The sequence below is a fragment of the Calypte anna genome, chromosome 5 (assembly GCF_003957555.1).
Source record: "Calypte anna isolate BGI_N300 chromosome 5, bCalAnn1_v1.p, whole genome shotgun sequence".
Taxonomy (NCBI): Eukaryota; Metazoa; Chordata; class Aves; order Apodiformes; family Trochilidae; genus Calypte; species Calypte anna.
In genome coordinates, this window is record NC_044250.1 from 8988624 (window position 1) to 9001838 (window position 13215).

The 13215-nt window shown below is 37.0% G+C and overlaps 1 protein-coding gene across 1 annotated transcript in view; it reads left to right on the plus strand.

Moving 5' to 3' along the window:
* SBF2 (SET binding factor 2) overlaps nucleotides 1-13215 on the plus strand; it is a 198164-nt gene that overhangs the window by 109120 nt on the left and 75829 nt on the right. The window contains exons 13-16 of the mRNA XM_030450948.1: nucleotides 252-350; nucleotides 3564-3768; nucleotides 5992-6101; nucleotides 7617-7766. Of these exons, the coding sequence (XP_030306808.1) occupies nucleotides 252-350; nucleotides 3564-3768; nucleotides 5992-6101; nucleotides 7617-7766 (564 nt within the window). The remainder of the gene's footprint in view (nucleotides 1-251; nucleotides 351-3563; nucleotides 3769-5991; nucleotides 6102-7616; nucleotides 7767-13215) is intronic.

Below are 13215 nucleotides of genomic sequence, written 5' to 3' on the forward strand. Positions count from 1 at the left end.
TTTGGTATTAGAAGTGTTAAGAAATATTTTAGATGTGTAGGACTTTCTGTGTTAGGGGAACTATAAACTCTGGTAACAGAAGGTCTGTAAGAAGGTGAAAACATGTCATGATGCTCGGCAGATTTTTCAGTGTTCAGTTTTCTTTGCTCAGTTTCAATTTAAGATTAACATTTTATAAATTCTATAGGTAAGAAGTTATTTTTAATTGAATTATCAACATTTTTATTCTTTTATTTTGTTTTGTTTTAAAGTTGGTAGCCTTTGAAGTTGAAAGAATAAAAGCTGAGGAAGGTAATCCACCAAAAATGATAAAACATGTTAGAGAACTTGCAGAACAGCTCTTCAAAAATGTAAGTTTACTATACCTGCTGAAGTTTTAGAGTTGAGATCGATCCAGTATTTGAAATTGGAAATGAGTGCTTATGGTAGTCATCATCTGCAAAAGACTTTGGAACTGTAAATGTCAGCAATTTTGTACATGTGAAGGAGGTTCAGTGTAGTAATATTGGTTTATTAGAGATGATACTAGTTTTATAGCTAGTGCTGCTTAGCATTCAATTTTCTGTGTTTATTCACATAATCTATATAAACTGATATTTGCTGCAACCTGTCCATGGCAAATATTTCTCTTTTCTTGCCTCTGAGCACTTTTCGATATGAAAACTGTGCATCCAATCTGGCATAATGTTCACTTTCATCAGACCTTTCGTGCTCTGCAGCTCAGTTACAATGACTTGTGTGCTCAGCAAGCTCTCTTTCATTTCTTACAGACTGTTTCTTGAACTCTTGATTTCCTAGAGTACCATTTCCAGTTTCATTCTTGCCTTCCTATCATGCCTTTGTGTAACATGGTGCTTTTGTAAAATCTGTTACTGTTCCATTAGCATTTTTTGATGTTGTTTATTTATTTTTATCGGTGTCAGCTAATCTTCCCCCCACCCCCGCCACACTTCCTGTTGTTCAGACTCCAGAAAGCAGATCTGTTGCACTCATTTAACACCTTTATTGCCCTGTTTCATATTCCAGTTCCCCAAAACTATGATTCACATCGACACTTCTATTAAAATAAATCACAAGAATTACTAAGTACTGCTAGTGTGACCTTCCCTGGCACTGAGGTCAGGCTGACAGCCTTTATTTCCCTGGATGGTCCTTCTGCCCTTTCTTGTAGTTGGTCATCACATTTGCTAACCTGCAGTCAACTGGGACCTCCCTTATTAGCCAAGACTGGTGATAAATGATAGGAGGTGTCTTGGTGAGCCCTTCTGACAGCTCCCTCAATACCCTCAGGTGGATCTATGGGGCTATCTAGCCCCATAGACTTATGTCTCAGTGAAGGTTTATAGCTGCATCATTCTGCACCTCATCCCCATCTCAGGGATAGCTGGTCTTGCTACTAAAGGCTGAGGTGAAGAAGGCATTAAGTACCTCAGCCCTTTCCTCATCCTCTATCACTGTGTGTAATAAAGGATGGAGATTCTCTGTAGCCCTTCTTTTGTGGCTAATGTGTTTGCAGAAACAATTCTTTTTTGTCTTTTAAAGCAGTAGCCAGATTAGGTTCTAGTTGCACACTGGCCCTTCTCATTTTCTTCTGCATAACCTCACGACATCCTTGTAGTCCTCCTGAGTGCCCAGCTCCTTCTTCCTTCTTCCAAAGGGCATTGTCACGGGTCAGGCCCAGCCGGTACCAACCAGGACTCTGCTTATTCGCCCCTCAGCTCCACTGTGAGACAGGGGATGAGAAAATCCACCTTAAGGTTCATTTATCAAAGGTTGGGAGGTTTAATTCTTCAATTACAGTAACAGGCAAAAACCAGACAAAAACCAGGCAGGTTCAATTTGGGAAGGAAAAAAAATAATTTAATCTACAAGGAGAAATGAAAAACATGCCCAGACCTTAATACTTCCTCCCACCCCCCGCCATTTCTCCCCGGACCGGGATCGCTTCACTGCCGCCTCAGGGCACAGGGGCCGGGCCGAGGGGAGGAGGGGGTGTTAGATGTTAGGTGCAGTTCTCCACACGGTTTTTCTGCCGCTCCTTCCTCAGGGGGAGGACTCCTCACATTCTTCCCCCGCTTCAACGCGGGGTCCCTCTCACAGGGGAGAGTCCTTCAGGAACTCCTCTGACGTGAGTCCTTCCCGCCAAGAGCAGTCCCTCAGGCACAGACTGCTCCCGCCCGGGCTGCCCACAGAGTCACGGCTGCTTCACAACAGTCGCCTCCTCTGGCACGGGGTCCTCCAGGGCAGCAGATTTACATCTGCCCCTCTCTGCAATCCTGCACGGGCTGCTTCTTCACATCTGCTCACCTGTGACGCTTCAGGGGCTACAAATCCACATTTACCCCTCTGTGGGCCTTCAGGGACTGCTTCACCACGCTCCTCCATGGCTGCAGGGGCACAGCCGCCATCTCACCACGGGCTGAGGGGAAATCTCTGCTCAGGTACCTTTTCCCCTCCTTCACCGATTTTGGTGTCATTTCTCTGGCATTTCTCTCTAACTTCATCCTCTTCTCTGCTCTGTGGGTCCTTTTCTTATATTTTTTGCAGTTTCATTTTCCCTTTCTTGACTCTGTTACTCACAGAGGCACATCCAGCTTCCCATATCTGCTGGGCCTTGAGCAGAGTTGGGGCAGGGTTTAGAACTGGGGGAGCTTCTAGCAGACTCTCACAGAAGCCACCCCTATGGCCCCCCCTCTGCTTCCAAAATACCACTGCACTGACCCAAGACAGCCATAAAATGGCCTTTTTCTGACTTTCAACCAAAGCTCTGTATTCAGCCAAGCCGGTCTTCCCTGCTGGTTTGTCTTTTGGCACAAAAGGACAGCCTACTCCTGCCCCTTTAAGATTTCTTTCTTAAAAAGCATTCTGCCTTCCTGGACTTCTCTGCCCTTCAGGGCATCCTCACAAGGGATTCTGTCAGCCATGCTCCTAAACAGGCCACAGTCTGCCCTCTGGAAGTACAAGGTTCTGCTGACCCCCCAACTCAGGATCTCTTTGCCAAGACTGCCTCTATCACATTGCATCAGTATTATGATGCTAAATTGCCCCAAAGGATAGTTGTATTGGATTTTTTGTGGATATAGATCCTTTGTAAAGTGAAAGATCCTTTATAGATCCTTTTTTTTTTGTTTATAGATCCTTTTATGCCTTAAAAGCATAAGTGAACATGCATATGTGCAACTTTTTATTTACATGATTTCATAAAATCATTGTCAAAACTAATTCATTTTAGTCTTTTGTTATGATGAGATTTATTATTTATTCAATATTCACTAAGCTTCATGAAATCAACCTAAGTTAAACAGGGTTTTTCTCTTACCCTTTCTTTTTAAATTTTGCATGTTGACAGAAATAATTTTATAAAAGTTTTTAACCAAGTTGCAAGTATTGCAGATAATGAATCAAGGGTGATAAGAATATGAAACATGATATTAGTGAGCTATATCAGATATTTGACTTATTAATCTTCCAGGTATGACGGATATGCAAAACAGCAATAAAATTGGATGAGACAGGTGGTAACATAACACATTTGCTTGAAACCTATTGCTTCTGACCTACAGGAGAATCCGAATCCCCATATAGCATTCCAGAAAGTGCCACGGCCCACAGAAGGCTCCCACCTGCGGGTTCACATCCTCCCTTTCCCCCGGATCAATGAGTGCCGGGTTCAGGAGCTCCTCCAGGAAGGCCTCGCAAGGAGTCAGGGTGCCCCCCCTGCTACCCGAGGGGACAAGAAATGTGTCGTTCCAGCAGGTCCCCCTGTTGGTATGTTTACTTGTTCCCCAAGTTACCTATTTGTCATCCTCTCTCACTTAGCAGGTATCATGGCTGCAATGTGTTGCTCCCAATTTTGTGTTAATCCAGTATTTTTAGTGATTGTAATCAATTTTAAGACACAGACTTGTCTGTTTGCCTTTGCTATTTTAAATATCTCTTTGTATCAGCCTTTACTTGCAAGTCAAGCATCCAGAACGTGAGTGGCATAATTACTAACAACAAAAAAATATTTGAGTTAGGCTGAACTATTAAATTAGGTATTGTCTACTCATCCAGGTCTTGTGAGTATCACCAAAGGTTACTTGTAGAACTGGCTTCACCAAACTTTGAACTGTTAAGCTTTCTCCTTTGACACTAGTGGAAGACATGTAAATTACTGGGAGAAGGAAAGGCAAACACATAGCATATGTCTCAAAATAACTCTACCTATATTTAAATGTAAACAGCAGATGTAGCTATAGTAAGCCTATAAATTTTGTTCTGATGCCAGAATAATTCTGTTAAGTCATAGTCATCAATGTGAATGATGGCCTAAACAAGTATGTTTAGCAAATTTGCAGGACACATGAAGCAGGCAGAGCTTAAAAAAATTTTTTAAGGATGGGATTAGAAAGCAAATCAGTCTTAAAAAATTAAAGGTCTAGACCCTGTTGAATTTTGTCTTTCTCTAGTGTTTTTCTTCAGATAAGGTATTGCACTTGCATGGGCATGATCAGCTGATGAGGCAACAGTTTTTCAGAAATTAATTTGGGGATTATAATGATCATAAGGCAAATATGACCCAGCTATATCAAGCCTTTGCAAAAAAGACTAGCATCTTAGTAGGATGTATAAACAGGAGTACAGTCAGTGAACCCCATGGAGAAATCCTGTCATTGTACTCTGTAAGACCTCAGCTGGACTGTTTGTACCCATTTTTGGACAGTAGAAGAATGTCTCTGTTCTTGGTTCTGTTGGAGGGAGTCCAGAAGAACACAACAAGAATGACCACAACAGACGGGAGAATGTGACCTACACGGAAAGATGGGGAGTTGTTTAGACTGAAAATCAGAAAACTCAGGGAACACATAAGAGCAATCTTCATTTACATAAAAGGCTGTTAACAGAAAGAAAGGGAATAATCTGTAGTGATAAGAAACAATGGGTTTAATTGCAACACAAAACTAGAGTTACTTGTCAAGAAAAACTTGGTATAACGGGGACTGTGAGGCAGTTGAATGGATTTCTTCTGAAGCCATGGAGTCTCTGTTATCACAGAAGTTTGGGAACATATTAGACAAACACGACAATAATATAAATACAGTTGATCCTCTCTGGGGACAGCAGGATGAACTAGATGGCCTCAGGAGGCCCCTGTCAGGCCTGTTTCTCTGGGTTTATATAAGAAAAACTCTATTCACCTGCCTTTGCTGCTGACTATATCACTGCATATATAAAATTTTAAGTGTACGTGCTTGTGTTCTGCTGTCTTTCTTCAAAAGGCTAGATGCAAGAGAAGGTTTCTTTCTCAACAAGTTAAGTTTTATGTTAAAGCTTTATTTTTTTTTCAAGGAGAGCTTTCACACTCATTCCCCCTGCTGTGCTGTATTTCAAAATCCTTGGATATTAAGAGCTCATTATTATCTACAAGAAAGGCCTATTTTGCTTTTATATTCTATTTACTTGATAATAAAAAGTATGTTAGTTCTTCCATCCTGAGTTTTCTTAAAAATTCAGAGTGCAATGCCACACTAAGAAATTAATCTTTAGATCTCAACAAACTGGAATCTAAATTAGAGAACAGGTTTGTCTGGTTTATTCCATGTCACAGAGTTCTTGGCATGACCAGTTCTGTAGGAAAGAATAGTTATGTACTGCTACAAAATATGTAAGGCTACATACTTCATTGTAGAGCACACACACACTTTAAAAATTTATTTATATGTCTCATATATTTCTCTGTGTGCCTGTATGAAATAACCAGATGTCGCAGCAGAGAGAATCAGCTGCTGTAGTTAAAATTCTTAGCATTCTTTTGTTCACATGGAATAGGATAACCAAAGTTTTAGGGTCTTACATTGCTATCTGTATATGCTTACTATTGGTATTTGCTTCATAGAACAAATGGAGGAAACCTTACAATTTTTTAATTACTTTTTAAAAAGTTTCTGATATTCTTTATGAATCTTGCAGAAAACATTTCATAGATCTCTCGTTCTTTTTCTTTATTAGTTTCCATAATGGAAAAAGGAAGCACAGTTTTCAACAGTGCACAGAGGCTAGAAGTTGTTAGAAACTGCATCTCATTCATTTTTGAAAACAAATTTTTGGAGACTGAGAAGGTAATATGATGAAATTTTAACTTTCTGAAATAAGCCTCTGTTCTGTTAATGGGCAAATGGAGACAAACCTTAGCACAAAATGTATTTAAAAGTCTTGTTTCAAATGCTAATGAATATTTTGAACATATAAATTAATAAAGTAAGCAATAAAACTAATCATCTAAATGCAATACTGTGTTTAATAAGATAATAATGGATTTGAAAACATGTTTGTAATACTACATGGGTGTGTTTATGCTTATTTTGCTGTTTAGATTAAATAGCATTATCCATATGATTTTTTAAAGAAGGTATGTATTAGTCTAACAATATTGATTAGGAAGAATGTAAACAACAGGCATACACAAGTGTTTCAGTGTTCATCAACCAGTGTTCTTTTGTACAGTAAATTTTACTGGTTTTAAAAACCGTAATTTGATAGAACTCAGAGATAAATATAAGGGTCTGGCATGTCTGTCTGTGCTAAAATGCATGAGTGGGTGTTTGATATTCTTACTGTGTATTCTTATTTTTCCACATAAAGAAGTTGCCAGGTTCTGTAGATTCTATTAATAGAGCTTTCAGTTACTGACTCTAAAAAAAAAAATCACTAAAACTTACTCTCAACTCAAATTCTGCAAGTGAAAATATATACTGTAAAATTATTTTAGGAAATATTTTTTTATTTCTCAGAAAAGTATCACCTGTGTATCTCCCAGGCTATGCAGCTTAAGATAGAATATGTGTGTTTCTTGATTTACAAATTATGTTATGGAAGTGCATAGGGGAAAAGCCCCAATAATTCTTTTTAAATAATTTTGATGCTTGTATATCTTAACTTTCACCTTACTGGGACTTTTTTTTTTTAATTTTTTTTTTTTTTAATTTTTTTTTCCCCCTGCATGGTGATTTGTTCTTAGACAGTAGTATGCTTTGTCGTATTTATCTGTTACTACCCATGAAAGCTAGTCTAAAGGGTGTCAAGGGCCATAGTTGATAATCACTGATGGAGCACTTGCTACATTTTTAAAGCATTGGCAAAAATATTATGTTGGCACTGTTTTAGAATAAGCTGCATAACAGACTTGTGGCCTTGTTGCTAGGAGAGGTATTCCACTTCTAAAGCCATTTGTCATTCACTGTTTATCAAAAAACACACTTGTTGGCCTTGATAAGCTGACTTCAGACCTGTCCTGCCTGGTACACAATAGAGCACTTGCTTTCATGCATAGTAATCTTTTTCTGATTTCACAGCTATTCAGTGCCTGTCTGTATTCACTCATTTTTTATTTACAGATGTAGGTGAGAAATGCTCTTTAATGTATTAAAAAAAAAATAATTAAAAAATCAGTACTTAATGACTCAAACAAAACCAATCCAACCATTATATGACAATTTGGCATTCAAACTATGAGTAATTTCCAAAGTTACGTTTTACTATATTATCAATTGCAGTTTCTTAATAAAGGAATGGTATTTAGTAAGAACAGTGACATTTAGTTTCACTTTTATAAAGTTAGATTTTCTTGTCTCCAGACCTTGCCTGCAGCTCTAAGAGCTCTAAAAGGGAAGGCAGCTCGGCACTGCCTGACACAGGAATTGGGCCTGCACGTTAAACAAAACCGAGCAATACTGGATCATCAGCAGTTTGACTACATTGTGCGAATGATGAACTGTGCTTTGCAGGTACAGTATGTGAAGGTTTTGTTCTTTGGGTGACGTGGTTTTTTTGTTATTATGGTAAGCAAAAAATTATTTAGAATGATGTGGAGAAGCAAAATAATTACTTACAGGACTGTGTGACAGTGGATGTAAGATCTTTTGCTGGAAGGATAAGGGCAGCATACTCAGGTCTATGCAGATCTCCCTGATGTGAAAAACAAAACTTCTCCCATTTTTAATGATTTAGATATAATTTAGTTTTGGTAAGTATTGAAATGATTTATCTTAATGGCTTTAAGTATTTTTTTTTATGAGTAGGTGTTAGCTTTTCCAGGTTGTTTTCAACTCTGAACCCCTAATATGTGTATTACTGATTGCTTAGTTAAAAAAGCCTCGTGTTTGTCCTCTTTTCCACCACAAGTGCAAAAATACTTCAAGAAGAAAGCATACTTTATGCTTCCATGGTTCATGGTGGTAGTTCTGCCTATGGCAGTGACATCTTCGTTGGTCAGACTCGCTCAAGGTGTTTGTAGTTCATCTGCAAAGTTATTTTACTGTCAAACAGTGCTGAATAAACCTAAGAGTGTAAAATATGTGGAGGACTTGTTTTGGCTTCCATTTGAATAATTGTTCTGTTTTCATTTTACTTATTGGCAGTTCACTGTCAGACATATTTTATGGATGTCAGTGTTTTCAGCAGGTACTTGAGAAAGCTGTAGTATGCTGTTTAATAGGTGATGTGATATTTGGTTATAATTTTCCCTTTGGTGCTCCAAAGTTGTATGAAAATACAGATTTGATTGGGACATCAGTATATTAACCCCACTCTCGTCAAACTTAAAAATTGCTGAAATAATTTTGCAGCAGTCTGACCCATATTGTTAAAAATTGAGTGCTAAATACAGCTTTTACTTTAGAAATAAATTAACATTGAGCAACTGTTACCTCAGGTCTCCATCAAATGTAAGTTCTGTTTTCTGCTGTATTACTCAGTTATTCACAGTAGGTGTTTTTCTACTGTTTGGAATAAAGTTCAGCTTTGCCTGAGCAGTGGTCTTTGGAGTAAAATTACGTGCAGTTAGTGGATGAAAACTGAAGGTGACTGGCTAACATTGCACAGCATGTACTGGATTGTTTTTTTTGTATGAAACACATCTGAACTTCTGACATTGGGCAAATAGTTAGAAGCAAGTATTTAGGACATCTGCTTTTATGACATATGAAATTATTTATTAGGATAAAAACATAATTTTTTTTTTCTGTGGACTTTGCTCAACTGTTTTATTTGGAACAATGAGTAAATTGTGACATTTTGGAGCTTCCTTATATCAGTTCAAGAAAAAAAATACATTATCAAGAACTTAGGTTTACCCTTGCTGCAGTGGGACTAAGTATGTCAGCAGTTTGCTGTAGAGATGTGAGCTATTTCTGTTACCTGCAGGTCATAAAACCAAGTCATTTAAACAGTGTTTGTTGAAATGATATGAAAATCTAATTTAAGAAACGTGCTTGTAACTATACATGTATTCCAGCTTTAGGAAAATACCACATCAATTATGATGGAATTTTCTAGGGAGAGATGGATTGCAGTATTGCTTTAAGACATTTGCTTTAAGACTAAACTATTTTAGAATTGATCTTTGTAGTCCCACCAGTCTTGTTACAGAGTTTTTTGTTAATGTTACTGCACATTCTCATTGGCTTCTGTAAGATACAAACTAAAATATTGCTGTAACTAGGGGGCACATAGTAACTGGTAGGAAAGCTGGGAAGACGGGAAGGCACCAGGCATAATGTATAGGTTGGGCTCTCTAGGGTACACCAGCTTCATCTGGGATGTGAGAGCAGCAAGCCTCAGCCTGATAGTAATATTTTAGTATTAATGCATATTGAAATAATGCACATTAAAACATATTAATGCTTTTCTTTGGCAAAAGTGGGTCAATTTTGAAAATGTGAAAAACGTATGTGCCCCCAGACATTAATACTTAATCTAAATGTGATTGAAGAGGGAATAAGGCACATAAAGCTGTTAAGTACATATACTTGAAAAAATTGGGTCTTCAGGTGAACCAAAGGGGTGAGATCTTCTAATGATATGATTTAATCTGCCAATTTACGAAGTCATCAGTGCTATTTTAAGACATAGTTTGCTCCCACGTCACTCCTGTGTGAATACATGTTGTAATAGTGCAACTGAGATAACGTCTTTAATAGATAAATTAATCATTGGTTTAATGTTTTAGATAATTTCTAATAGATCATGAGGGCTTTCCATAGTGGCAGTAAGCGGATCTTTATGTTTAATATGGAGTACTCTGAGCATTTTTTTTTACTTACACAAATAATTTTGTTATATTCTGTCGCCAGATAAAGTTGTCAGTCATTTCTCAGAATTCAGAGGTTTGCAATTACTGTCCAATAACAGGAAAGATTTTATTATTCCTGAGAGAAAATCAGCCATGTGTGTTTATCATAAGATTCAAATTCTTGGCAATATAAAGGTTAAATGAAGCAGCATTTCTCAGATTTTATGTTGAAAACTGTGTTGCCAAACATCTTTATTCTGGAGTGTTATAGCAGGTTTCTCTCCTTTCAGGCTTTTATTTCATGGCCTGTCTTTTGTTACTCAGTTTGACTTGTATTCCCGGAAGTAGAGACCTTCAGAAGTCCTGCTTGAGTAACAGCAGTCTTTGGAAATATTTTAAAATGTTTTAAAATATAGAAAATAGATGATGAAGAGAAACCATGGAAGCTTAACAGGGCCATTTTTAATTCTGTTAATTATTCAGTTACCAACAGTTTGATGCTTGTCATCCTTGTAGACATAGTCATAAGATTACTTAAATGAAAGAAAGGAGATTCCACTGTTGACGGCTTGGACTTGAAATTTCCAGATTTAATTTCATATTATACTGCAGATTATTTTTTTGGTCACACTGGGCACATTATATAGTTTTTCTGGTCTGTGGTTTTTTTACCCAAAAAAGTAAAAATAGCACTTTTTTCCATCCTCCTGACTTTCCAGAGGTTCATGTGTAATGTTCTGGCCTTCATAAAAGAAGCTGCTATTTCTCAGTCTTTTTGATGATGTCTCTTTCTCAAGAAATTGCAAGGTACTAGAATATTGCAAGGTACTAGAATATGATTGCACATGGTTGAACTGATGGTGATCACATTTTTTCTAGGGAAAAAAAAAACAGAGTACAAAACCAGTGTACTTTCTTCTATGTTTTATACTCTGGTTTTATGCACTTTTAATTTTTTACTGTTTTTATACTTAGTGGACATCTGGTGTTTCTGTCCTTTATTCAGTCCTGTGTTTGTTGTTAATTCAGGGCATTCTCTTGTGTGTTTGTTCACACATAGGTACCGTACTGAAACCATGTAGCTTCTTGTAGTGTTGACGCGGTAGGTTCTGGCTGCTTGTATGTGTTCATTACTGTTAATTGTGGCCTTGTGGTTGCCAAGTGTTCCTAATAACTCAGTGTTCTAAATATTTTTGGTCATCTTGATGAAAAGCAGACATGTGCTTGTATGCTACTCACTGCTGTAAATAAAAGAAGTCTGGCTGAGGAATTGTGTTATACTGCTGTGTAGTGGCTCTCCAGCCTGCCTGTTAAAGAGGTGGACTGATGAAAGGGAGTTAAATAATAATTAAAAAAAAAAAAACAAAAATCCGGAAGTCTTTGGATTTTGGAAAGAATAGGCATTTTGCTAATAGCATAGGCTATGTAAAATCAGTGACTTGTGTTATTACAAGTTTTATAATGAAGAAAAAATATGGGAGGAATAAATGGAATTTTGTTTTTATTTTAGATTTTATGTATGTACTTGCATTTCAGTACAGGTACATAATTGCACAAAGATTTGTGTACAACAGTTATGTGTACATGCACTTAATCTGTACTGACTTCCATTTTTTGTATACAGTAAGTGACAAAATATTACACAGCATCAATATACTCTGCCCAGTCAGTGAACACTACCCCTGGGGCCACCCATATGCCCATGTGTGGTTATCTTTAGTTTAGTCTTTATTACTAAAATGGAGGGCAAGAGTTTGACTGTCTAACATCCTCTCCTTCTGGACTTCCCATACTGTGCTTTACCCTTAAATAACTATGAAACCAAGGTGTAGTAGAGGAGCTGAAGTGGAATGGTTCTTGTATGTGCTCACTTGATCACGGATAGTATTTAACTTGCTGGAAAAAACATGCCATACAGCAGATTAATTTGTTTTTTCTATAAGGGATTTTATGAATTTGTCGGCTTTGAAGTGTTATACTCTGCAGGAAATCACATACAAGTTGCCAATGGGTGGCTATAAGATCATAATCTTTTCTGTATTTTTTACATACAGTAATTTCTAAAATAGAACACTGAAATATATTGAAAGTCTTCAAATAGCTTGGTTGCTATGATGCTTTTTTAACCTTTGGTTTAAACAGTTGAAATCTTGGCAGCTTGTATTAAAAATTGAAGTGTGATGTTGAGATAAACATCATAAACCACAGCACAGTTCTGGGTTTTGTCAGTATTTTGTGTAAGTGCTGACAAATGCGCTACCTAGTGCAAACCTAAAACTGTGAATGCATGTGAAACTTTAGAACTATCTTCAAGGAAAAAAATGTATTTTTTTGTACATTAAAAAGTATGTGAAGTTAAAGAACAGAATCAGAAAATAAAGGTGTAAGCAGACAAACATTTGACAATCTACTTATATTATGAAAAATTCTTAAATCTATTCACATTAATTATCAATATTATAGCCCAGATTTATGACTGAATTGTTTTGTAGAATGTATAGGAAAATGCCACGTGAGCATCCTGTAGTGTAGAGTACTTTTACTCATTCTCCTCTCTATAAAGAGCTTTGGGTCCAGGCTTTGGTATATAAAATATTTAAAAATAACCACCTAGTGTCTTTAGATAGAACAAACAAACACACCCCCTCACCATCAATCCCCTTCCCTGCCTCTCCCTCCAACTCTAAACTCCTAAACTGCAATTGGGGTCTAGAAATTAAAATTTTAATTGTGTGTCTAAAATGTCATAATATTTGTTAGTTTACAAATAGAATTAATTTTCTATCTGGGATATTTGACTTTTGAGAACAAAAGCAATTTAAAATTATGAAATTAATTCCTCTGGTCAGTTCAACACGTTGTAAAACCTTTGCTTTCATAGTTAATTGATTAAACATCACTTTAAAACTGCATATCCTTTGCTATTCCTAAGTCATTTGCATACAGTTGGCATATAAAATTATCTGTTTCTCCCAGGTGTACACAATGGAGTATCTTACTAGATCATCTCTTATGCTGTCTTACTCTACTTATTTCTGCAGTAATAACAATAATCTTCAAATCAGTTTGGATTATGAAGATGCCATGATTTTCAGCACTTTGTCTTTTTCTTTATCTGTGTTATAATATTCCCTCTATCTCTGAACCACAGGCATCCAAGTTTT